The following is a 25,387-nucleotide window of genomic DNA, read 5'->3' as shown; positions in this document are numbered from 1 at the left end:
TCCCCCATCGCGCACGTTTCCTCTCTCTGGGGGTTTATGGGCATCTTTTCGTATTTCTCAAGGGAAAAACCCCAGAGCCTGAGTTTGGGGCCGAACGAACCAAAGCAGGCAGCCCCGCAGGTTTCTCACTGTGGCCCTGGTTCCATCTGTAGGAGCAGAGAGGATCCGTGCCATGGCAGCTTGGCTCGCTCTATGCAGCTCCCTGGAGCTCACTGATTGCTCGCAATTACCTCTTAGATTAGCTGTGATTTCTTAAGAGATCCTTCCAGGCTCCTTTGAGCCCCCCCAGACCTTCATATCCCCCACGTGGAGCTTCTGCACGATGAGGGGAGCAGCTGACATTGGATGCCAAAGCAGAATCACGCAGCCTGCACCGCTCAGCCCCTTCTGTACTCCATGCAGTCACTTAAACACAGGAAAAAAATAGATATCTATATTAAACAAAACCAATTTGGGGCAACAAACAGCTGCTGCCCCACACTATCCCTTGTTTTGTGATTGCATAGAGCAGAACAGCCCTTTTCCTGGTCTCAGAGCATCCTTCCTTGCCTTTAAGCACCGTTTGCAGCCGTGTTGGAAAGGTGGAAGCGTTGTTCCTTCTCCTCTGGTTGCAATGGGCCCACAATGGGGGGAGCAGCTTTTGAGCCCAATGGGACCCTCACCCTGCTTCACGATCCCTCTCTTTGTATAACCAGAGTGTAATGAGGTCCCACTACACCTCCAGCAGCACAGAATGGCTCTCAGGGCATTGGGGCCACTGCTCTGTTATTCTGCAATCCACCTTGGGGTGGGAGGAGGAGGATTTGGGGTGGGAGGAGGAGGATTCTCCCAGTAAAGCTGTAGGGGAATGGAGAGAAGCAGCAAGCAACCAATGGTAAATCAAGCAGATCAGGCATCTAGACAGCAGCTATGCAAAGAAGACCCACCTCCATCAAAGGTTCTCATCAACTGCTCCGTTGCTTCTTCTGCACGTCATAGAAGCTAACAGCAATGCAGTGCCCCATAGGAACACCCAAGCACTGACCTCAGGAATACGAGCCCTGCTCCATTCTCATGCTGACCGCGCTGAACTTGGCTATAATTGGGCTCTGTTTAACGATTACTGGTAGTCTGTAATCACCACTTTCAGCTTTCTCACCAGGAGGAGGAAGGCTCTCCTGTTGCGCAGAGAGCAAAGGATGCCTCAGATGGAAGGCAACGTGCTGCTCGTTGGAGCAGAATGCATTTCATGTCCCAGGCAGCAGCCAAGTGCTGGGGATCTTCACTGCCACAGCTCTGATGTGCACAGGAGGGGCTGATTAAAGAGCACAGGTGAACAAGGAGTGCTGCTTTAGAAGTCATGATTATTGAAATGAGGCAAGGCAGGAAGGATCCTTCATGATTTAGAGAGAGAAAGGAGTAAAAGGGGAAAGAAACACATGGCAAAAAGGATGGGGACGTGGCTGGTGGAAGATGTGGCACAAGCAGCAAGATCAGAACAGCAATATCCATGCCCTAGAACCTGGATTTGTCCTCCTGGCGCCCAAAGGGTTAATTCCCAAAGGCTCTGAGCAAATGGTTCAGCATCCTGGGGTTGGAACATATTCATCCTCCAATACACCCAACTCCTCACCAGCGAGCACCCTGCAGTGTGCTCTGGACAAGCTGCAGCCCAGCACAGCCCTGGGGCTCTGGGAAGGTGGTTGTGTGCATGCCACGGCCTGCAGGGCAGTTTGCACAAAGCCTCATCTCTCTGCAGTCGAAAGGAAAGAGAAATTGGAGCCGTTGCGTTTTTGTCTTTTTGCAAAAAGTGTTTTCCTATGGGTCAAAGGGAGGGCAGCCACACAGGTTTCTACTGCACACCTGGGCTGGGTCTGAAGCTGTAGGTTACAAGAAGAAAAAAAAACACAAAAAAACACCTGAATCCTTTGAGCCATCTGAAAATAAATCCATCACTCCACAGTCAGTAATGCAAACTCCTGCCCAGCAGAATGAAGTGTTCATGTGACTCTCAAAGGCCTCAGAAAACAGGCAGCTGCAGCAGCCCCTGCTTGCATCCATCCATCTCCATCCCACCAGGCTGCTCCCACCCATCTCAGTTCAATGCATTGCAGGTGAGTGGTGCAATCTTCTCTGCTTCGTGCTCCACGTGTACCACTGCAGGCAGCTGCTGTGAGAGGAGAGCTGGGAAAGCTTCCCAGAGGACACCTCGTTGTTCTCCACCTGCAGAACAGCATGGGGGTGTCTGAGGGTCAGCACGTCCCTTGGACACGAGGTGTTGTGGTGGTAGGAGACCAACTCGTTGCTGAAGTTGACCATCTCCACCGTGTTGTTGGGGCAAAGGTGTTCACAGCCCAAGATGGTGATGAAAGCCCTCCGGAAATCTGCATTGAAGGCGTAGATGATGGGATTGAGGGAAGAGTTGGCCCACCCGAGCCAGACAAAGGTGTTGAAGACAGCCTTGCTGACACACGGCTTGCGTTGGTGAGGATCACAAAAGGGCACCACGCAGTTGAGCACAAAAAAAGGCAGCCAGCAGAAGGCAAAGACGCCCACAATGATGGAGAGGGTCTTGAAGACCTTGGTCTCTTTCTTGAAGGAGCTCCTCAGGTTGGCTGTGTGAGGGCACTCACTGCTGGGTGCATTGCAAGGAGGAGATCCTGCGGATCTGCCGCTGGGCGATGCGGAAGATGCAGGTGTAGGTCACGATCACGATGGCAACGGGGATGTAGAAGCTGATGAGAGAAGATGAGATGGCGTGAGTGCTGTTGAGGTGAGAATCACAGCTCTCCTGGGTGATGTTCTCCTGCTGGTTGAGGAGATTTTGATTCTCATGCCATCTCAGCTGCACGGGGATGAAGGAAATGAGGAGGGACAGCAGCCATGCCATCCCAACCGTGGCAGAAGCCACACGTGGTGTCATCCTCCTCTCGTAGCAGAAGGGGTTGGAGATGGCGCAGTAGCGGTCCACGCTGATGATACACAAATTGAGGATAGAGGCTGTGGAGCACATGATGTCGAAAGCCACCCAGATGTCACAGAAAGCCCCAAAGAGCCAAAACCCCACCACCTCAGCAGCAGCCCTCCAAGTCATCACCAGCACGGCCACCAGGAGGTCAGACACGGCCAAGGAGATAACAAAGAAGTTGGTGGCCTTGGAGCGTAGGTGTCTGAACTTGATGACAGCCACACACACCAGGCTGTTGCCCAGGAGCGTGAGGAGGATGAGAAGGAACAGTAAAGCAGCTGCTACGCCATGGAGAGAAAACATAGGGGTCTCTCCCTCCACCCTGCTCTTCCCACTGCCATTGATCGAGTCCAGCCCACCTCCTCCCACGGAGGAATAAAAGCCATCCATGGGTTGTTCCATTGCTCCAGTCCACTGAGAGATTTCACAGCTGTTCAAGCCCCCATCGGCATCCAAAGCCCTGCTGACAGCTCCACAGCACCAACTGCAGTCCTCCCAGCTCTCACACGCAGCCAGGTGACCTGGGGAAAAGCACTGGATGCTTTCACTTCTAAGTCTCCTGCTGACAGCACAGCGTTTGTTTCATCCTCTTGCCTCTCACCCCGCTTTCCTTTCTCTGCAGCCATTCATAAAGAGCCAGCACTCACCTCTGATTGTGGAGCAAGCTGTGAGGGCTTTGCTGCAAGCCTTTTCCTGCTGCAGAGCTCTTCCTCTGGTGTTGATCTGCTGCAGGATCCCACCCAGCCCCTCTTGCATTGACCAGGCTCTGCTCCTTCTGCTCTAGCAGGCAGATGTCCTCTGCCCATAAAGCAGCCTGCTCTGGTGCCCAATCTTCCTTCTCATTGCCTCTGGGTTTCATGCAGGTGTGATCTGGCTCTGCCCACAACAGGATGAGCTGCTTGGGAATTAGGGGTTAAACAGCAAGCATTCGAGTGGGACTGAAGGCTCTTCAGTGCGAATCAGGATGGAAGTGTAGCCTGCACAAATCTATTGGTGCGATGTCTGAAGGGGAGAGACGGCTCAGATGTGTGCCCCTAAAGCAGTCACTGCCTCCTGTCCTGAGCTGCCCAGCACAGCTGGCGTTTTGTAGAATCACAGAACATTCCAAGTTGGAGCAGCTGCTAAATGGGGACCTGCTTTAGAGAAGTGCAGTGCTGGAAAGTGGCTAAGCCACGGAAGGGCAGTGAAAGCCCTTGCAGATTGAAGTAACAAAGCCAGCAGGCAGCTCAGCATTAACTCCCTTACCACGCTGTAGCATTGCAGTGACCTCTGCCTTTGCCATGCACACAGAAGAAAGCAGCAGCCAACCTATAGAGCATCAGCTCAGCTATGCTGTGATTTAATTAAGCTGACCCAGTGACTCAGGCTCTGCACGATCCCAGCTGCCCAAGAACAAATGGGAATGAGAGCATCATTCTTCTTCCCACAAAGGGCAGCTCACTCCGAAACCAAACAGTGCACTCACTCTGTGACAGCTGAAAGAAGCTGCTCCACGTCCCAGCGTTTATTTCGTGAGGGTTTGTTTAATTAAACAGCTAATTAAGCCTTTAATAAGTTCCACTGGGCTCGTGCCTATGCCAGGGACAGCAGCTAGATGGCACCAAGCGCCGGCGCACGGCTCCGCGCTCCTATCGGCAGTGATGACGCTGCTCCTTTCCTCCTTCCCAGGGCTGCACCGGAGGGAAAGATCCCATCCAACTGCCCTGACACCACGGGACGGGGCTGGATCGGGCCCTGATGGTGCTGTGGTGTCTCAGTGCAGTTGGATTAGATGGCCTCAGAGGTCCCTTCTAACTCTAAGGTTCTATACAGCGGTGTGCTCCCTGGAGATGCATTATGCCACGAAGGATGCATGCAGATGCCCCTTGTGCCACCCCAGAGTGATTTTTTCCCATTCCCTGTACAGGACACAGAGATGTCTAAGATGTGGGATGCTTCTGTCAGCTTAAAAGGCCACAATGAAGGTGGTGACCTGCCCTGCAGCATTTAATCCACCCGAGGTTGGCACTGAGCACTCACCACGTGCTCAGGTCCCATGGGCTGAAGGCATCCCAGGAAACCCATGGTCTGAGGAAGACCCCCCTCTGAGGAGCTTAGAAACACCTGGATCTGATCCTTACACTGAAGGAGGTGTTCAAAACTGGGTCAGCAAGGGGAAGATGTGGTGGGACCCAGAACATCACCTCCACTGCCACGCACCTCGTGGAGAAAGGGCTGACAGCTCTTCTGCTGTAGGAAAACAATGCACAAATTTTAGTCTCCTTCTGCTGCATCATGCACTACATAGTTACATTTCCTCACTTAAGCAGCTGCTATTTTTTCTGAGAATCAAGTGAGGTACTGTTTGATACAGCACTCGAGTGTGATAAGAAGTCTGCAGTTCAGTGGCAATCCAGCTTTCATTTTCTCACCCAGCAAGAAGCTGTCCTCTATTTCCCTGCCCTGCTGTCTCAAACTCTATTTAAAATTCCCAGCTCAGCCATCTCCATCACATTCCCCACTTTGCATCAAAGGAAGGAAATGCCACTTAGATGAAGCAGCAGCTACTTGGGTGTTAACTCTTCCCCAGCATGGCTTCTGATGTGTTACAGGAGATGTTGCTCCTCCAGCAGTTGTTCTGTGCTTTATTTCCCATTATGTTCCTACAGGAGGAGTACAAGCACTATTTGTGTCGTTTAGAAACTTCCAGAGATGCTGTGGGCAGCACACAGTGAGCACAGAGTACGAGACTCCTTCCTGCCTTCACCCCCCCTCCAAAAATACTCTCTAGGGATCAGCACGCCTGCTCAGCTCTGACCTCTGTCTGCAGGAAACACGCTTGACTTGGCAAATTCAAAGCTTGTTTCAGATATCTTAACCTGAGCAGGAAGGAGGGCTGATTTGGGCAGTGCTGATACGGTAGGTGTTCCATTCCGTCACTGCCTTTAGGCAAAAAACAAAATCCACATAGTTGCTGTTTGTTAGACAGCAGTAACTGTTTTGAGACATAGACTGGAAGGCATTGTCTCACACAGGAACAACTCTGGTTTTTGACACAAAGCCCAGGACTGCATCCTTGCTTTCAGCATACCTTTGCAGTTACAGAACAGCCAGAACAGTCCTAACATGGCAACGAGCTGCAAAGGGAAATAAGCACAAAGGACTCTGGTTCTTCCTCTCCCCTTTATTACATGTAGGCAGAAAACAGTGTTTTTTCTCCCATTGGCTTACAAAAGAAAGGAATACAGAGAATGCATTTCACGTGCAGCCTGGGCACACTGCTGGCTGACTGAGGGCTCCAGCAGGGCCTGCACTGCTCAGCAGGAGTGACAAGGACACCAAAGCCAAAGCAGGACCCTGATGATGCCCAGGATTTCTCTCCCAGCCCTCTGGGGCTGAAGCTGCTTTGGCAGCAATACAGCAACTGCAGGCCCAGGGTGCTGCTCAGCCAAGTGCGTGGCTCAAGCATTGCAACTCAGGGTCAGGAGAGAGCTCAGAAACAGACACTGATAATACTGAATACATTCCAAGTCAGGGAGAGGTGCAGAGAGGACTACAGCTCAACAGAGCTCTGGGCTCCCCTGCCATGCACAGGGCATGCAGAAAGCCCACGCTCCTTCTCTTCTCCTCCTGAAGGAATTCATTTATTGGTGTGCAGTACCAGGCTTTCTGCTTTTCCAAGTGCATACATATCATAAAAAAGTGACCTGCAAAAAAAAAAAAAAAAAAGCAATGATTTCACTTCCCAGCCTCCAAAAACATCTTCACTTGCTGTTGTTTTTTTTTGCATTAGAAAGCCATACAGGGTTTTATTTTGGGGCTTTCTGGTAACCCATCATCTTGTGGAATTGCAACACCAAGACCACAAGCAGTTAAGACTGTTACATGAAACTCCAAACGAGAACAAATGATGCATCTTTTCCCCTCCCACCCCACAGGAGAGCTGGAAGCAGATCACCCTGCTGCTGCCTTGCCAACAAGGAAGATACAAAGGCAGCAGACAGCTCAGATTTCAAGTAAGAGAAAGCAGAAAGTTGCATCACAGCGACTACAAGGCTTTGTCACTGACCTCAGCACCAGCAACTCCCTCAACTTCACATATTTTGCAGGTCTCCCTTTTAAGGCCTTAGTGTCATTACAGAAAGAGGAATTATTTTTGTCTTGTGCTTGCAATTGCTGCCCTCTAGTGCAGCAGCAACACCTCCTACAATTGTTACAGTGTCTAGTTGTCCACAATGTGCAGAACATAGAGGGGAGGGACAGAACTACCAACAGGTGTTGAAGCTCGTTGCAAGTAACTTATGTCAAGGGCAGTACTTATGTGCCAAGTGTTCTAAACAACCACACAGCCAAATGTTGAGCAACTGCAATGCTGCTGCAACTCAGGTTCTCAACGTGAGCCACAGCAAAGAAAAAGAAAATTGAAAAAAAAAACCAAAACAACAAGCACTGTTATGGACAGAGAGAGTTTATCTCCACTGGGCAGAGTAGTGAACTGCGTTCCTGGATGTCACAGGTGACTCGAGATGACAGCAAGTCAAATTCAGACCAGTGCAGATGTTGGCACAGAGATGACAAACACCAGCTGGGGCCAGTTCCAGAGTGGATTGTCATGGCAGGAGATCCTGTTGCTTAGCAAAGTGATTTCACAAAGAAGAGGGGACCAGGACCCCTCTGTCCCAAAGTTTTAGTCAATAATTAAAGAGCCTTAAGACAACTTGTCAAACTGCAGCAACAGGATGTGGTCGGGTCTTTAGAGATTCAGTCCCAGAGCTGTTTGGGGTTCAGAGGAAGCAGATGGAGTCTTCTGTGCCAGATCTATAAAGAAAATTGCAACATAATGTGATCAATTTCCATCAGGATGAAGGATTAGATAATAAAACATAACAACAGCATCAAAAATCCTAACCCTACAACTGATCTAGTAATGGGTAATTAGCACAGCCTGCTGACATCCATACCTTCATCACAAACAGAGAGCTTTTCCAACTCAGCTTCAAGCTCAGTATCCAAAATGGCTCCTGCAGATCCAGAACGCGGCTCCTCTTGGGGTACAGTGTGAAGGTGGACAGGCTCCCTAGCTGAGTCCTGGAGGAGGCTGTCCAGTTCCTTCTCCAGATCTTCGGAGTCCATCTCTGCCAGTGAAAGAAAACATTTAGCTTCTAGCAGAATTAAGTATCACTTTCACAGATGTACTGAAGTTTAATGGAATTGTTATTACTCCCCACCACCACTTCATTACTCATAATAAGGAACTCCTGATGAGCCATAGCTTCCTTTAACAGCAGTAGCAGGGACACAAGCAGAAGCTGAGAGCCCCAGAACTTACCTAAACCATTGACCCCTGCTCCAGCCAGAGTCTGGGCTACTTCATCTTGAGTATCACAAAGCTAGGGGGTAAAAAAAAAAAACAACAACAACAAAAAAACAACAAAAGAGACAGTTTGTATGGAATTGAAGTCACTCTTGTCTTACTGTAATCCAGCTATGCCAAAAGTAGAAATAGCAACTAATAAATAAACCAGTAGTTGACCTTTTTTGCACTAGTCCTGCTGCTTTTAGAAGTCCAACATGCCTAACTTCTTAGTAGTAAAAACAGTAACGTGGAAGATGATTTAATAAGTGCTACAAAAGGAAATAAACCTGAAAAGGGGAGATATCCCTCCAGTTGTAGCTATTTCACATAAGCAACAAGCTTACATTGAGGCTTATGCTAACAAAAGAAGGGACAAATGAAAACAGTTCAGCTAGGACTGAACTTTCAGCTCAGCAGTTGAAGTTACTACACCTAAGTACGTGGAGCTGAAGAAATAATCCTCCTCTGTTTTCTACATCAGCTTATGCAGATTGCTCTCTTCACTTCCATTAATTCAAAATAAACTCTTCTCCTTCTCATTTCCAGGAGAGAAACATTTTCTAAGAGAGCTGCATGCTTGCACAATGCTGCTAACTGAAGAGCCAACGTGAGGTTGTGCTGTGGCCAGCAATAAATATAGTTACATAAAATCAAATAGACAGTTATTGGAATACTTCTGCTTGCTGATCTGAAAAGATCAAGAATAACTCCATTTGTTCTGATGACACACAAGGCAGAAACCAAGCAACACCAGATGCTTCACATTTGCTGGACAAATCTGCTTATTATGCATTAAGTGCTTATTTATGTGTGTTCCTATTTCAGTACCTCTTGTATCTGATCTACCAGATTCTCTGCCTTCTCCACAGTAACATCCTTCATAGAGAGTTTCAGAGCTCCCACACCAGCCTGATAGGCATTAAACACCTGGAAGAAAAAGAAGCACACTGTTAACTAAAAGCAAACACTCAGCACCTCTCAAGACTCACTGCTCAAGCAGGACACTCATAGAGAAGTGAGCACACAAAACAAGAGCCAGAAGCATTTCACTAAGGGCAATGCTTTGATATCAGAGCTGCTGCTTCCTAGAGCAGAGGATAAAGCCTCATCAGCTAGCTTGCACGCAGAGGAACAGGTAAAGCAGCACAAATGGAAAGAGTGGGGCTAGGTTGAGAAGTCAAAAAGAACACACTACCATCTGGTCAGTCTGGGAAGCATAGATACGATCCAAGATCCCCTGCACTGCATCCAGCTTGGAATGAAGCTCCTCAATGCGCCTTTCTGTCCTTCGTTTGGACTTCAGACATCTCAGTGCCTGCAGACATTGGATACAAACAGACCTGATCACAAACCAGGCAGCACTCAAAGGAAACAGAATAACCACCCCTGCACAACAAGGCATGCATAAAACTGCTGGTTTTAAGAGCTAGATGTTCCCATTCTCTTCAGCACATCACCACGGTCAGACAAAGCCACGTCTGCACCTTAAGGAGACCTTTAACAACAGAGACACTCTTCACACTCCTGAGATAAACCTTGCCACACTAAACCTGGTCATTATCTGTAGTAACAAACCAGCCCCAAGGCATTTAACATGTCCTACTCCTCCTAAATAGACCATCACTTACCAGTTGCTTTTTCCCAGCTCTACAAGCATTCCGGGCATCTTCTTTACATCTGTAGAGATGCAAAAAACAAACAAACAAAGAGATTACTCCTTTGCAAGCAGCAATAGTTTGTGGGTTTTTTTTAATAAATAAAAATTAGAATTAAACAGCCACCTTCACTACCTTGCTGTAACACACAGCAAGTGACCAAGTACCCATGTATTTCAGACACAGCAGCCTTCAAGCCATTCCTGCTTTTCACAAGTAGCCCTTGGAAGTATTTCAGATCATTGCAAAGCTTCTGACATCCACTCACTACATACAGTCTTCATAGGGACAAGAAACAATACTAGAAAATCTGCCCTACTACATTGCTGAAAATATTATGTGTTCTACACGGGACAGAACAAGAAGGCAGCTTTGTTCTTAACTACCTAACAGGGGCACAGAGTTCTGCATCACATGGAAATTCTTCCCACCACCCATCCCCAAATTACTTCTCTGCTTCCTGGGAAAGGGACTCCACCTTCTGTGACAGCAGCTGTTCACTCTGCATCAGCTGATAGACTCCAATGTCCACATCATTCATTGGAGAGACTTTGGCATGAAGTCCTCTGGCAAACTTCACTATCTAAAGGAAAAGCAGCAGCACACACTTGATTCACTCATCTCCACCATTTGTGCCTGCACTGGAAATATTTTCATTCTAACAGAAAGAAAAGATGCTTTTACCCATGGTTTTATTTGAGTCTTGTAACAGAGTTCAGGAGACAAGCCAGTCATCGTATATTTTGATATTAAATCAGATGGGGTCCTGCCTTAATGAACACCCTGATCACGTAAAGCTGTCCCAGCACTCTGAACAGCATGGGGCAGCATCATGCTTCTAGGTTCTTCAGTACAGAGCCACAGTGCCCAGCACTACCAGCACACAGGGAGAGCAGAGCCTGCTCTGTGCTGCTGCTGACAAACAGGAGAGCCCTGGCATAAGGAGAGAAACACCCATTGCAGCAGCATGAAACCATTTCAGTTTGGGTAGCTGGGAACAGCTGCCAACTGCAATACCTGCTAATCTGCAAGCTGGGTACATGGGTACATGTACATACTACATGGGTAGTATTACAGATGTTGGATGGCAGCACACAAAACTGAATCTCATCTGTTATCAGGTTGTGATGTTGGAGTGCATAGAATTGCTTTCCTCAAATAAAGAACGCACAAAGTTCCTTCCAGCCAGATGAAACATAAGGCAGGGATTACACCTCCCCAAAGCAGTCACCTTGACCCTGTACCTTCTCTCCATTCTGTTCCAGGATTGTGACTTTCTTTTCCTTTTGCAGCTGGAGCAGCAATAAATAGAATGTTCTTTCATCTGGACAAACACCAGCACAGAGGGAACGCAGCTCTGAGAGAGCAACAACGGGGTGAGATGAAAGCACAGAGTTCTGATACAGGCGATAAACTTCCTCTGCTTTCTCCTGGAAGGAAACAGGACAGTGTTCAGTTTCCTCTCAGCTGTTTTTCAGCTCATGATGTCAAGTTGCACCTACTTTCTCTCACATGCTGAAAGTAAAAAGTTAGGCACGGTTTGGGTCAGGCTGACCTGCAGAATGAGGCATAAACAACATCTGAAAACAACTATAGTACTGTTTCAATACAAGCAGCAAGGTGGGTGCTTCTACATTTCTTCTCCCCAGGAATTTAAACCCCAAATGAGCTTTTCTTTAATCCATGTGATGAGCTGTACTCATTGAGTCATTTTCCTGTGTAAACAAGGGAAAAGCTTTCCCATTCAAAGTGAGGAACTACAGAAACAATTCCTCCCATCAACTCCTGAGCTCTGCATCGAGGCACGTGATGTTCCAGACACCTTTTGAAGTTTCCTCTTCCACACACACACCTCTGAAAGGAGTGTGCAATATCCACCACTGAGGAAAGACACTGTGTGCTATCAGAGTAACTACAAATAAAGGCATACATCCAAAAGAGCTCTTGCATTTCTTCTAGCCCCAGCCATCCAGAGGCCATCTGCACGTAGCAGCAGTAAATCCTGGTGCTCATTTTAACAGCCACCAACAGAAAGGGTCCCAGGTCCTGGTCCTGACTGCCAGCACAGCACTGTTCAATTTAGAACTGCAAATTCCTCTTGTATACTACACTTGCATCAACTCAAACCCGAGCTGTACAGAGGTCTCACAGCACAGTTCTTGTCTTCCTGGGCAAAACAGCAAGAATCTCATTTCTTAGATGTTAGCAAGAAGTAAACACATTAGTTTAGAGGAACATCCATGGAAATGTTTCTGTACTCCTCAGGTGTAGGAATGCCTGAAGGCGGTCCTTTTTCAACCCCAAACCTTCCTTGCTAGCACCTAAAACTGCTCTTGTATTTTTCTGAAGGCTCTCAGCAGCACTTACCTGAAGTAGCTCCACATAAATCAGAACTTCCTCCTCCTCAGGTACTTTGCTGTCACCCAGCACACTTGAGAGCGTCCACTTCAGGGGCTTCAGGATGAAGACTCCCACACCCCAGGAGATCCAACTGCTGTCCACACTGGCCATGAAGTCTGACTCCCTCTGCATCTTGCCACGTCTAGAGAAAAGCCATGCATGCAGAAATGAATACAATCAGCTCATCCGCCAGCAGCAAGGATGGGTGCCAGCATGGGAATCAAAGATGTTAATGATGTGTATGGAAGCACATAAAAGGGCCACACTCCCCCTGGCTTTCTCTGGGCACAAAACAAAACAGCTTCTTCCAGGCTCACAGTTTCTGTGTTTTGTTACTTGAAACCATTGAGGCACTGAACAGAGAAACTGTTGAGGAAGTTCAGTTGCAAATTTCACGTCTGCTTCATTTGCACATTAAATTGTGACAACAAAAAAAAAGAAAGGAACTCTCTGTAACTGAGAAATGTTATGTTGCACGTGGATTCAGCTAACCACTGCTGTCCTTGAATCGTTTCAGGGTATCAGACTCAGGCCAGTTTCACAAGACAAAACGCTTCATTGCGAGCATGAGCATGCAAAACATCCCCACGTGCCCACACAACCCCATACACCATCAGAGCCACTCATCACAGCAACCATCTGACAGAACGTAACCCCATTTAACACCGAGCTCCTTCCTGCACCTACGAGTTCTCCCAGTGCAGCACTTCCCTTGGTACTTCCCTCCCACAGCTCCCGCCAGCCCCAAGGCGCATCCTTTGGGAAACCCCAAGCTCCTGGCATGCTGCTTTACAGAGCTCCCTCCTACACAGCCCCACATTGACCTTTCTGTGCTCTCCCCTACTTTGCATGGCATGGCGCAAAACCTCTTCATACTCTTACATAACCCTCATGCTTGGTTAGCACTCATGGGCACAACCACCCCCCTCCACAGGCAGCACCCTTAGGTCTCCATCACCCACTGCTTCTCCAGCACCTCAATGCACTCCTCCTGCCATGGATACAGCTGACATTCCCTCAAGCCCCTCTCGCTGCCTGGCACAACACAGCTCTCCTTCCCTGCACACACAAAGCTCCCCATATCACAGCCCACCTACACAACGAGTGCGGGCTGAGCCCCAACTCCACAGCCCCCTCCTACCCTCCAGAAGCAGCCCCTTAGCCATGCCCTGCATTTCACCCCAACCCTTCTCTGTCTGTGTACCTCACTCAGGGCTCCTGGCTGCACCTGTCCATAGAATCATAGAACAGCCTGTGTTGCAAAGGAGCACAATGCTCACCTGGTTCCAACCCCCTGCTATGCGCAGGGTCAGCAACCAGCAGCCCAGGCTGCCCAGAGCCACATCCAGCCTGGCCTTGGATGCCTGCAGGGATGGGGATCCACAACCTCCTCGGGCAACCTGTTCCAGTGCCTCACGCCCCCGTCCCACAGAGCTCCCAGCTGCATCCCCCCCTTACAGACCCCCCCAGCGCAATAATCGGACACAGGGCGGTAACTCCAGGCACAGGATCTCGCCACGCTCCATCCCAAGCTCACGGAGCCCGCAGCTCCCACTCCCACCCCATCGCCTCGCCACCCCTCAGCCCATCACACCGCACCCCCAGCCCCACAGCCCCCCACTCCATCAATCCTATCCCCCCCCCCCCCCCCGCTCCAGGCTGCTGCCCACCGCCCGGCCCTGAGGCCCAGCCCGCAGCCCGCGCTACCTGAGCAGCTCCCGCAGCACGGTGCCGAGGCCCAGCGGCACGCTGCCCCGCCGCTCGAAGCCGTTCTGCAGCTCTCGCAGACAGGTACGAACCGCACCGCGGCGGCGGCCCCGGGCCAGCACCAGCCCGACCCAGAAGGCCATCTTGCTGTCCCACTCGGTGCTGTTCACTTCGCGGCTCTGCTTAAAAGCCGAGAAGAGAAAAGCCATACGCTCGTCGTCCGTCTCCCACTCGGGCGGCAGGTCCCCCGCCGGGGCCGGCCCAGGGGGCGCCCTCCCCGGGCTGCACATCTACGCGAGCCCCCGGCTTCGCCGCGGCCTCCGCCCGGCCGGGACCCGCCTGGCTGCCAGGAACGCACAACGCGCATGCGCGCCGCTCCCCCCCACCGCTGTCCTTTGTGTGGGCCGCTCCGCACCGCCCCCTTCCCCCCCGCACCGCCAGTCGTGGTACGGCCCTGCGCATGCGCCTTGAGCGCGGCCGCCATTTTGGGTAGTTGGGGGGTGGCGGGGTGCGCAGAGTGGGGATTTTCGTTGTCCTCCAGGTGGCTGCGGGGAAGTTCGGGGGTGTGGGGCTCGCAGCGTGCTCTGGGCTGTCAGTCACAGCTCTGGGGAGCTGCTCTGAGCGAGCAGCCTGTGGGGGGCACGGCAGTGCCTTGCAGCAGGGCTGGGGGTGTGAGGGCAGCGTGCTGCACACGTGGAAACCCCAAAAACCTCTCAGGGTTGGGTCAGCGATCCCCTCCAACCGCCTGAAAACACCGATTAATGTCGTGTAAACAGCGCACGGTGTTGCTGAGCGCGGCCCCCAAGCTGTGTTGGCCCCCAGCGCTGGTAGTTCTCACTGTTCTGCGCACAACAGATTCATCTCACATTCTCCAGAAATAACTTTTCACTGCCCTCTCAGTGAGAATGCTTTAAGATCGACCCTCCCTGTGGCTCTGAGTCTGGGTGGGTCGTGTAGGGCCCAGGAATCCCAATATATAGCAATAGGACGATGAGAAATGACCTGGGGGGGGTGGGGGGGGAGAGGGAGGAGAGGCTGACATTGGGTATTTAGGGAAAAAAAACCTCATAAAGAGGGGTAATGCATCAGCACAGGCGGCCCGGGGAGGTGGCACTGCCTCTGGGGGCGGTGTGGAACCGTGGGATGTGGCACCTGGTCAATGGGGATGGGTTGGGGTTGGGGTTGGATTGGGGGTCTGGAGGTCTCTTCCATCCTCAGTGACTGAATGCCAGCGTGCCATCGCTCCCAGGGGATTCTTCCTGGGGAGAGTGACATTTTCAGAGTGAAAAAAAGAAGAGGCAGAGGCTGTTCCTCACGCAGAGCTGCCAAGTTTTTGCTGTTTCTATATCTGCACTCGCTGTATGTGCTGATTCTTGCCCACGACAGAAAGGGGCAGCTCTGCATTTGGGCAGAAGGCTCCAGGAGCCTGGCAACTCCTTGGTGCTGCGCTCTTTACTGAATCCCTGCATCCTGCATGCAGTTCTCCTTTAAGGTCTGTGGCTGTGAGTAAGCACGAAGGCTCATCGTCAGTTGCCATATCTCAGTGTGTGCAGTTTGGAAAACTGTGCTTTGCTTTATGGTTTGCTTGTGCCCTACCCGACCCGTGGCAATGATGAATGAAAGCTGACCCTTTTGGAGGGCTTGCTGTGGCATCTATGGCTCTCTTGGGTGCTGCAGGTCCTGTAGCAGCCTTTAAACGTGCTCTGATCTGTGCTTTAAATTAGCAGATGACTCAGGAGAGCCTATTTTTACCTCCTTTCACTCAAGCTGAGATTTCAAATTAGTTATTTCGGTGTTGGCCTCAAAGTAAACTGCCTTGTAACTGTGAAGCCATTAATAGCAGGAACCAAAGCCACTCTGCACAAGGGAGAGTGCAGAGCAAAGCAAACACTGCAGACAGGAAACTGAAACACGGGGTCTGACCACAAGGCCTCATCACAGGAACCGCACAGGGCTGTGTTTAAACACCTGGGAAAACCAGCCTTGAACCTTTGGCTGCTGGAGAGAGGCATCACATGTTCACCTATGGAAGGAGCCAAGTGATGGTCCTCATCCTGCACAAGAAATCCCCTCCTGACCTGTGGGAAAACAGTACAGAGTGGACATGGGGTTGTATTTGACAGGAGAATGTATCTGTGCCAGTGCTTTTTTGGAGGAAAGATTCAAGATATTGGTGGCTAATTTGTTTTGCATTGGCACGAGGAGATGGAGCAACAGCAGCTTGGTCCCTTTGCAGGGTCTCAGGTTTATGGGGTGAGCCTGGGGGGTGCAGCAGGGGGCTGCAGGCTGCTCTGGGGCACTGAGTGGGCTTTGTAACCCCCTGGGAAGGGACTTGATGAGATTTTATGCAATGCTGACCATTTCAACCGCAGACACACCGAGCCAGAGCTCCGCAGTGGTGTCAAAGCATACAGATGCTCAGCTGGGATAAGGAACCTGCAGCAGTGCAGCCTTCATCCCACTGGGGCTCTCCCTCATCCCAAAGCACCTTTTAAGTCTGCTTTCAAAGAGGATGGAAAAGGGGAGGGATGGGGAGAGCAGGGAAGGGGGTTGGTCTGAGTTGAGCAGTCCAAGCATCCTGCTGTGCAGAAGGAAATGGGGAACCCAGGGCTCGGCAGCTTGCCCAGGGGGAAACCAAGCTCTGTTCTCATGGAGTTCACAGCCCGGCTGCCCATGAGTCCCTTATTCCACTTATAAAGAGGAACCTGGTATTTGTGAGCCAAATCTGTTTTTATCCAGAGAGGGAAGTTCAGAATTATCAGATGGATTCCCAAGGCATTCTGTGGTTCTGTGATAATGCTTTGAATCCCTTGGGGAGGGGAGGGGAGAAGAGGGGAGAAAAGGGGAGAGAAGGAGAGAGGAGGGGAGAGGAGGAGCTGCCCTCACCCCACATTATGAAATCAATGTTCATTAGCCAGGAGAGCATGCGGGGCTGCGTCCCATGCAGCCCTTTATGACAGGCACAATCTGTGAGTCATTAATTCCCGCTTTGCTCCCACACCTTCCCTGCTCCCTGGAGGCAAGCTGTGCTCCTTGCACTTGTTTTATTTCCCACCTGCAGCAGAGCTGTGGAAGAGTGAGAATTTGGTGATGTGTAACCATGAGGTGCCCCATTGCAGTGCACTGAACTCACACCCAGTGCTTCTGCTCTGCAGCCTCTCTGTGTTTGCAAGGAGCCGGGCTGCAGGCGATAAGCACACAGAGCAGCCTGTCCTGGGCTGATAAATCCTCTCCTGCCTGAATCCGGTGCAAATCAGCCTTACGTGGAAACGTTCTGCATGTCTGGCTGGAAATTCTGGCTGGGTGGGTGGGTGATGTGTGTGTGTGTGTGTATCCCTCCCTGCCTGCAGAGCATTGCTGCCCCGATGTGCTGTGTGAGCACCCACGTGCCGAGCATAAAGCTGCCTTTGTTCAGAGCTGTGCAAAAACACGACGTCTGCGGTTGTTGGCACGGATAATTCTTGGTCCAGCTTTATAAATAAGAGGTTTGTGGCTGTGGCTTCCTAGCGAGGATGAGGAGTCCGGGTCCTGAGTGCTGGCATGGATAACAGTTCTTATTTTCAGCACTAAATTAAGCAAGTGCTGCTCAGAATGGGAACCGAAGTGCCCGCTGTTAACTGGAAGAACGTGTAGAAAACAAGCAAACAGCTTAAAGCTGGGGGAATGTCTGGATGCTGTGTGTGTGGAAGGCATCCCATAAACAGCAGCAGGTCGGGATGTGGGTCCTTCCAGTCCTGCTGAACGTGCAGGGCTGGGGAGCAACGTTTGCTCCGAGCAAACTGGGAAAATAAGCAGCCTGCAAAGTGCTGCATGACCTGAGCTGGGTGAGGTCATTGGGTTTGGTTAAGCAAAGGGCCCTGCATGCTTCTGGGGTTTGTAATGCCTCAGGAAACAACCACTAATTCATTCTCCTTTAAATCACACTCGAGTTGAATTGCACTCGGCGTGGACGAGCCCTGATGTCTGCAGGGAGCACGATTTGGGGTGGATTTCCAATTCACTGCCACATTGAGGGGATGCTCCCAGCTACCCCAAGCGGTCACCTGCAGCCCTGCTGGCCCCATTGCAGCTGCTGAGCATCGCTGCCTTCCCCTCCATCCCAAGCTGCCAACCGTGCCCCGCTCTCACCCAATGCACGGAGCTGCACCATTTATTGCTACCCCGAGCCTTCTGCCTCTGCTCTCACATGCAATTTTTCTGCTTGGGACAAAATCCTAAAAAGGATCTGCCACTGAAGGGTTATTGAACAGCCTGGTGAGTCATCTCTAGGGAGGGAGCCCAGACGCAGGAATTCTTGCAAGCCTGCGCTCGGTGTGAGTTACATTTGCCCACAGTTCAAGGTTAGAGAAAGATAAACAAGGGAACGGCATTTCTCTGCTTTGCTTTTGGGGTAGTTTTTCTTCCACCCCATCCACATGACCCCGCTGCCGAGATCTTGTTGTCTAACAGCAGAAAGTCCGGAGGTTTTCCTGTTGTTTTTCTTTCTCTGTGTGTGTTTTTTCCCCCTTCACTGATTTTTTCTCCCCAGAACGATCTGGAATTCCCCATTTTCCGGCTCAGTGGTGACGATGGGTTCGTTCTGCACTGCTCTGCTCTCCCTACAACCCACCCTCCGTATCAAAGAACCTCAGCGAGAAGATGCTGAGCAAAGCCCTCATCTCTCCCGAGAGCTTCAAGAACAGAAGTTTGCGCACGAAAATCCTTTATATATGTATTAAAAAATAATAATAATAAAAATCTAACAAAGCAATAACAAAAGCGTGTGAAACGTGAGCCAGGTTCAGCTTTCCCTCTTTTAGTGATTCTGCAGTGAAACTTGCTTCGGTTTCTCGATAAGTGAGTTTGCGGCGGTGCCTGGAGGTCGCGGCCAGCCCTCTTCCTCCTCCTCCTCCTTTTGCTCCTCCTCCTTCTCATAAGTCACTGCTCACATTCGGCGGTCCCTGCTCACATTCTTCTCGTCCCTCCAGCGAAGCTGTCAGCTCGTGGAATTCACGTCGTGTTCGGATCACGTCCCATTTTGGACCAAACCCTGTCTTAACTCGATGCGAATCCGGATCGCAGCCCGGGCGCAGCGCACGATGCGCTCAGCTGCGCTCCGGTTCTGCCCCGTCCTGAAGCTGCTGTTGGCGGTGCGTGGATGGGTGAGGGGGGCTCGGAGGGGGGCCGGGGGGTCGGGGGGCAGTCGGGGACACCGAGGGGATGTTTTGGGGTCTCGGGATTCCCGGAGGTGTCGCCCGATGTCGTCGCGGCATGTCCGGGCTTGTCGCACCGTCGAGGGGTTATGGAGAGGTAGGGATGGGGATGGCTTTTGTATGGGAAGTAGTGGGGTGGGAGGCAAGGGGGGTGTTTTTATGGGGGGATTTTATGGGGGATGGGGATACGGGGGAGTGGGTTGGAATAAGTGGGAGTCTGTGGGAATGGGGGTGTAGGGGATCACGTGGAGTGGGGGGGGCGATGGGGGAGTGTTGGAGTTTTCCTTTAGTGGGGATTTCTGGACAGGGGGGAGTCCGGGAGTCCGGGAGTCGGGGTCACCCAGATCGGACGCTATGGGGGGAGCCGAGGGCATAGAGGGGCTCCCCGGATCTAGGGGCTATGGAAGGGGCAGTGGATATGGAAGGGGCAGGGGCTATGGGGGGCTCCCCTGGTCAAAGGGCTCTGCAGGGCTCCCGTGATCTCGGGGGCTGTGGGGGCTCACCTGGCTCCCATAAGAGGGGTGGCGAGGCTATAGGGCCGCTTAGCTGGCCTGAGGGCTGTAGGGAATGCTGGGGCTATGGGGGCTCAGCTGGCCCATGGGATGGGAGCGGTGGGCTCACCTGGGTGCGTTTGTAGGGGACAGGGGTGTGTGGGGCTGAGGCTGTGGGGCACAGAGGGGCGATGGGATAAACTATCAGCCCTATGGGCGTGTGGGGCTCGGGGACGACAAGCCACGCCGTATGGGGGATGGATTCCTACTGCGCTGCCTGGCTGGGAGGGAATTCCCCGCTTTTTGCTTGAGAGCCATTTTGTTGTCGGTGTGACATCACCGTGGCCATTGGGAACATTCAGCAGCATTGGGGTCTGGAGGTGCAGTGCGGGAATGCATCACATCACCCCATATAATGGGTGCCCAAAACTCAGCGCTGGTGGCAGTCGGGGCCAAAACTCCACCACGCATGGATCGTGTTCCTGCGTGGATGGGTGGTGCCCAAAGCGTGACATACCTACAGCCTCACCTCACCTGACTCCACTGAAATGCATCCCCGAGGTTGGGGGAGCTGGGTTGGAATTTGTGCCCTCACAGAGGCTCTCAGACCCTGGTGAGGTGCCCACCATCCAACCCTAAAAGAGCATCGGCTTCTTGTCCGGTTACTACCGTGCGCAGCTTGTAGGAATTCAATGATTGAGGTGCTGTTTTCCAGCATCTTAAAGCCTCGCTGATGCCAGCACCCATGGAGACATTTGGAACAGCCCTTTATTTGACTGTTTAACTCGGTGCTGCACATGACTGTCGCCCGATGCTGCGCCGCTTCCTTTGGTCACTGTTGCATCATACCTGGAGTTGGGCCACCAGCACATGAGGATTGTGTGCAGTGGCTCTGGATCTGCCAGAGCTCAAACTCCAACTGTGTAAAGCCCGGTGGGAAAACCCCTTTGGTGTGGCTGGAAGTGGTTCAGGGCTGAGAGCCTCTCTTCCCAAAATGGAGCTCTGACGTTGTGTTAATGCCATAGAGAAACTGTGGGGTTCTACTGTGGGGTCGGTGCTGCGATGGTCCGATTCTTCCCTTGGGTAAAAAAGAAAATGCACGGAGTTTTGCTGCAGTGGCTTTGAGTGGATGTGGATATTGGATTCCTCTGCCTGGCAGTTCCTCTGCCCCAGCGCGGTGCTGGGGACATTTCCTGCACACGTGGGTTCTGGCCCTGGGTGCTTTGCAGGGCTGCCATACAGGCTGGGAAGGCTGGTAGCGTTATCGTGCACAGTTCTGTTTTGTGATAGTGATGAAATCCCACAGCCGAGGGGGCCCTTCCAAACAGCAGGCGGGTTGTGTTGTGTTGGTGAATCAACTTGGCAGGGTTTGAATGGAGAAGGAGCTTTTTTTCCCCGTGAGGACAGGCAGTGCACTCTCCATCCGTGAAAACTTACAGGTCTTGGTTTGGTGAAACCCTAAAAACTGCAGAGGTGGTGGAAGGCAAAGGATTTACATTAGACAGAAAAAGGCTTTTTGTCCTTTAAAAACACCCAAACAGCTCAGGCAGGCGTTTTGCCCCAGACCTGAGGTGCTCTCATTTCTCTTCTTGCTCCCTGCCCCAATGCAGAGGAGGTGGAGAGCTCCAGGAATGCTTTCTCAAAGTAATGCTGATGGTGAGCCCAGGGCTCTGTCCTCCATTAGGAGGTGTCCCCTCCGTGCCATTGTTTGCTGTGTCAGTGCCCACACCCTTCCTTGTGGGAAGAGGAAGAGGGGGGGCCAATATCTGCTCCTGCAGTGCCTTGGAGGTGTACTGCTTCAGCATTTCTGACTCAGGGAAGAAATATGTGCTCTGTGAGGCAGATAATGGCAAGGGCACAACGCGGGTACGGTGCCTCTGCTTGGCTGCCATTGCCCACGTGTCCCTGTGCCCCGTCCTGGGGCCCCAGTGGTGTGGAAATGGTGGGAGCAGCTCAACCTTCCTCCCCACCGCCTCCCTTGCTGCTCTTCATTATCCCTGCACAGCACCGTGCTGCTTTCTTCCGTTCTGTTGGTTCCCGTGCTCAGAAATTGGGGAAGGAAAGCAGGCATAATCAGGTCCAGCAGCTGCGGGCTGTCCTGGTGCGATGCTTCTCCTTTGCACCAAGGATTTGGGGTGTTTCTAACCCATTTTTCCCGTGTTTTTAACAGAACGTTCATTTGGGATCTGCTGTGGCAGTGAAGAATTGGGGAGGCGAGTCAGATGTCCTGGAGCCAGACCTCTACAGCAAGAAGTGTCCTATGGGTAAGGCAGTCACAAGCATCACTCCATGCAACTCAATGACAGCAGAATCAGCTCTTGCTGCAGAGACACCTCCACGCCTGGTCAGCACCATGTCTCCAATGTGGTGCATTAACTCAAACTTCTTTCCATTTCACCCCTTCTTGCAGGCACCTATTTGGCAAATGACTCCTCCAAGTGCCTCCCATGTAAGGAACATGAGTACACCGAGCATCCAAACGACTTCTCCAAGTGCCTGGGCTGCCGGACGTGTAGGGAAGGTATGAGGTGGTGTGAGGGAGGGTTGCTATCAAAGCTTCTGCATAAGGAGTGAGGACATCTGCAGCAACCCTGAGGAGCAGCTCGTGCTGGGTGTGCTTGGGATGGAGGGAGGAGGCTGCATCCTGACATGACGCAGTGGATCCAGGTCTGCATCTCCACGCAGCACAGCATCCCTTGTGCAAAGCTGGGATGTGAGTCCTCCAGCAAGGACTGGGGGGGGTTGGGTGCATGGTGGTGCTTGCAGGCTGCTGTGAGAGCTTGAATGCAATCATTGCTTTGGCATGTGGGCATGGCAAAACTCCACCCCGGGGAGCAAGCTGGGCTTCCCTGGGCTTGTGGGTTGTTGGCTGCATTGGGGAGCGGATGGGAGAGCCTGAGCAGAGCTGTGTTGTTTCTTGCCCACAGACGAGGTGGAGGTGAGTCCCTGCATCCGCACCAGGAACACGCAGTGCGCTTGCAAGAATGGCACCTTCTGCTTACCTGACCACCCGTGTGAGATGTGCCAAAAGTGCCAAACCCAGTGAGTTGGGAGCTGGGGAGCTCTTGGGCTGCTGTGGGGATCCCCGGGTGCTGAACCTGACCTCATATCCCCCATTCCAGGTGCCCCAAAGGAGAAGTGAGGATAGCTCCATGCACGCAGCACAGCGACCTGCAGTGCGCTCCTTTCTTGGACATTTCCAGCATGTCCAGTGAGTTTGGGAGGGGTGAGGGATGGAGATTGGGACCTGCTGTTGTGGCAGCAGCTCCCCACACCCCCATGTTGTCTACTTTAGCAGACACGATTGTCATCATCGTGATGGCTGTGGTCCTGGTGTTCCTGCTGCTGTTCGCATGTTTCTGCTGCATCTACTGCCGTAAAAGTGAGGGGGATCATGGGCCACAGATGGGGGGTCCTCACCCCACAGGGTGTGGGCAGGAAGGGGACGTCCCGTGGAGAAGAAGGGTGACAGCACTGCTTTTTCTTCCAGGGAATGGTGGAGAGCTGTGCAGGAAGCCCAGCGCCGTGGTGGTGAGTTGTGCTGGGCTTTGCTCTGCTTGCTCCTCGTTTTGCTTGCAGCTCATGGGAATGCTGTGGTGAGGGGGGGGTGGTTCACCTGCAGCCCCCACTGCCAGGATGGGGGGCTCCAGCTTGGCTGCTCTGCACTTTTCCCCCAGCAGAACAGACTGTTGCAGCGGATGGGGATTCAGGACAACAACTGCAATGAGCAGATCTATCAGCAGCAGTAGCAGCAGCAGCAGCAACTGCTCCCCACAGTGCAGGGCTCAGAGCTTCCCTTCAGTGGTGTGGAGATGGATGTATGGCACTGTGCCCCTCTGCTCCTCCTTGCATGGCTGAGCTCTGCTGCTTTCCTCTGCTTTCCTCTGATTAACTCAAGGGCTTCCAGAGCTGAACCAGGGTGTCTGCATGGAGATGGGCGTGGAGATGGAGATGGGCATGGAGGTGGAGGAGGGCATGGAGATGGAGATAGGCACGGAGATGTTCTATGCCCATAATCTTCTTCATTCCACACTCAGTACTGAGCAAACCTCCCCCTGACCAGCACCCATGAGCTACTGTGATCCCAGTGTTAGGAACCCATCACCCCCACTGAGGAGTGTCCCAGGGCTGTGTGGCAATCTCCTGCCCCAGCAGTGCCCAGAGATGCTCCCTGACCCCACTGTTAGCAGGGTGGGGGGACAGTGCTCATGCCAGAGCTCTCTGGGTGCTGTAATACGTTCCTTTTTCAGGAGGTGGCACCAACAACTTCAAATCCCAATGTGGAAACCCAGAAGAAGCTGGTTCCAGTGCCAGGAGGGGACCCCATAACCGGTAAGTGTTGGGATGTGCTGGTGGGCAGGGATGGGCAGAGCCTGAGGGCTCTGAGAAAGCTCTTCCAATCCAGATATCCACATTCCCTGAGCTTCTCCCTTCTCGTTCCAGTTTTGTCTTCCTCTTTCAACACCTTTGCCGACCATGTGCCCTTGCCTGAATGGAAGAGATTCGGCCGAGTCCTCGGTCTGCTGGAAAACAAACTTTATGAGGCAGAGCAGAAGAGCGGAAGCTCAGGGGAGCCCTTATGTCAGATGCTCAACACGTGGCTCAACAAAGAAGGCAGCAAAGCCTCTGTGAATACACTGCTGGAGGCCCTGTCCCAGATCAACCTCAGCGGCGTGGCAGACATAATTGCCTCCAAACTCATTAGGGATGGATATTTCCAGTATGAGATGAGCTGAGGAGCACAGCCAGCCCTGCGTCTCCCCATCTGGAGCTGAAGATGTGAATTCCTCTGAGAACCCTTCTCTTGATCTTTGTGATAGTATTCTCACGGCTCCTTTCACCCGGAGCCGTCGCACTGTTCAGCTGAGCCTGGAGGAGTCGATCCCATTGGGAAGAAATTGGGGTCTTCTCTGCCACACTCAGCTTTGGTGCTGCCTTATGGAAGCCAAGCGAGTGCCTTGATTTCATTTGGCCAACGCAATGAGCCAAAAGGTCTTCCAAGCTGCCTTTATGATCATCTCATTTGCAAGCACTGATTTTATACAGACCTCGGTGCAGAACTTCATCTTTGCTTGGTGCGGGCACTCACTGGTCCTAACTGGATCAACATTTTTAATTTTTTAATTTTTTTAGTGATACTTCTGCTTGTAGAACATCTCCGAGCCGACCATCGTGCTTAGTACTGCATGCGTGGTGGGCAAGCATCTCTGGGGCTCTTGGGTTACCCTCTATGATCTATTTAGAACTGTATTTGTAGCTAGTTCTGCTTGCACTTAGGAGTAGACACAAGTCTATAGCAGTGGGGTTGGAACTAGATGATACTCAAGGTCCCTTCCAACCCAAGTCCACCATTCTATGACTGGGCGATTCCTTGGCACTGAGGCTGCTGAGATAAGGGTGGTGGAAGCTGGGTCGGTTCATTCCCATCGCCAGGGCTGTGAGGGCACCCAGCTGGCTGAGTTGCTCCTGCACCTCCAGGGACAACACACAGCTCAGGGATGAGGTGCTGCAGCCTTCCTGCACGCCTTGGCTGGGTGATGGTGCTGCAACCCAACCCCAAGAGCTCCCCCTGTGCGGGCACAGGGTTGTGGGCAGCCCCTCTGCACCCCTTTCCGTCCTCTCCACCCCTGTGCCAAATACCAGCAGAACTTTTGTATTTA

The 25,387-nt window shown here is 51.9% G+C and overlaps 2 protein-coding genes and 1 pseudogene across 9 annotated transcripts; 1 reads left to right on the top strand and 2 right to left on the bottom strand.

Moving 5' to 3' along the window:
• Window positions 1-234: 234 nt before the first annotated feature.
• On the bottom strand, window positions 235-3,579 carry LOC116238398 (D(1) dopamine receptor-like; annotated as a pseudogene). Its single transcript, XR_016460194.1, has 2 exons — window positions 927-3,579; window positions 235-405 (listed from the first exon to the last, which is right to left on the bottom strand). The product of XR_016460194.1 is annotated as a D(1) dopamine receptor-like (transcript).
• A 2,516-nt stretch (window positions 3,580-6,095) lies between these two features.
• CHMP7 (charged multivesicular body protein 7) lies at window positions 6,096-14,415 on the bottom strand. The gene is made up of 10 exons (XM_090125687.1): window positions 14,045-14,415; window positions 12,305-12,479; window positions 11,182-11,367; window positions 10,387-10,520; window positions 9,911-9,959; window positions 9,478-9,597; window positions 9,111-9,209; window positions 8,256-8,316; window positions 7,888-8,061; window positions 6,096-7,744 (listed from the first exon to the last, which is right to left on the bottom strand). Exons 1-10 carry the CDS (start codon window positions 14,332-14,334, stop codon window positions 7,680-7,682), a joined length of 1,353 nt encoding a protein of 450 aa, XP_089981813.1. The 5' UTR covers window positions 14,335-14,415; the 3' UTR covers window positions 6,096-7,679.
• A 107-nt stretch (window positions 14,416-14,522) lies between these two features.
• LOC116238399 (tumor necrosis factor receptor superfamily member 10B-like) lies at window positions 14,523-25,351 on the top strand. 7 transcript variants are annotated; one of them, XM_090125689.1, is made up of 9 exons: window positions 18,777-19,173; window positions 21,898-21,991; window positions 22,138-22,248; window positions 22,655-22,769; window positions 22,850-22,938; window positions 23,026-23,109; window positions 23,218-23,258; window positions 23,978-24,059; window positions 24,171-25,351. In XM_090125689.1, exons 1-9 carry the CDS (start codon window positions 19,087-19,089, stop codon window positions 24,461-24,463), a joined length of 996 nt encoding a protein of 331 aa, XP_089981815.1. In that variant the 5' UTR covers window positions 18,777-19,086; the 3' UTR covers window positions 24,464-25,351. The 7 variants fall into 7 exon arrangements, with proteins under 7 accessions (XP_031463902.2, XP_031463904.2, XP_031463903.2 ...); XM_090125688.1 differs by having other exon boundaries at window positions 18,795-19,173; window positions 23,023-23,109; XM_031608042.2 differs by adding an exon at window positions 14,523-17,529 and having other exon boundaries at window positions 18,573-19,173; window positions 22,850-23,258.
• Window positions 25,352-25,387: the final 36 nt, after the last annotated feature.

The sequence above is a fragment of the Phasianus colchicus genome, chromosome 27 (assembly GCF_987193195.1).
Source record: "Phasianus colchicus chromosome 27, bPhaCol1.hap1.1, whole genome shotgun sequence".
NCBI lineage: Eukaryota > Metazoa > Chordata > Aves > Galliformes > Phasianidae > Phasianus > Phasianus colchicus.
This window is presented reverse-complemented; position numbering and strand designations above follow the sequence as displayed.

Bases quoted from the DNA above. Each gene is read 5' to 3' on its own strand.
- LOC116238399 (XM_031608042.2), top strand. From the start codon at position 19,087: ATGCGAATCCGGATCGCAGCCCGGGCGCAGCGCACGATGCGCTCAGCT. The intron at 23,259-23,977 runs GTGAGTTGTGCT...TTCCTTTTTCAG, and splicing joins GGAAGCCCAGCGCCGTGGTG to GAGGTGGCACCAACAACTTC. The intron at 24,060-24,170 runs GTAAGTGTTGGG...TTCTCGTTCCAG, and splicing joins AGGAGGGGACCCCATAACCG to TTTTGTCTTCCTCTTTCAAC.
- CHMP7 (XM_090125687.1), bottom strand. From the start codon at position 14,334: ATGTGCAGCCCGGGGAGGGCGCCCCCTGGGCCGGCCCCGGCGGGGGAC. The intron at 12,480-14,044 runs GTAGCGCGGGCT...GCTTTTCTCTAG, and splicing joins GTGCTGCGGGAGCTGCTCAG to ACGTGGCAAGATGCAGAGGG. The intron at 9,210-9,477 runs GTAGTGTGTTCT...TTTTTCTTCCAG, and splicing joins CTTCCCAGACTGACCAGATG to GTGTTTAATGCCTATCAGGC.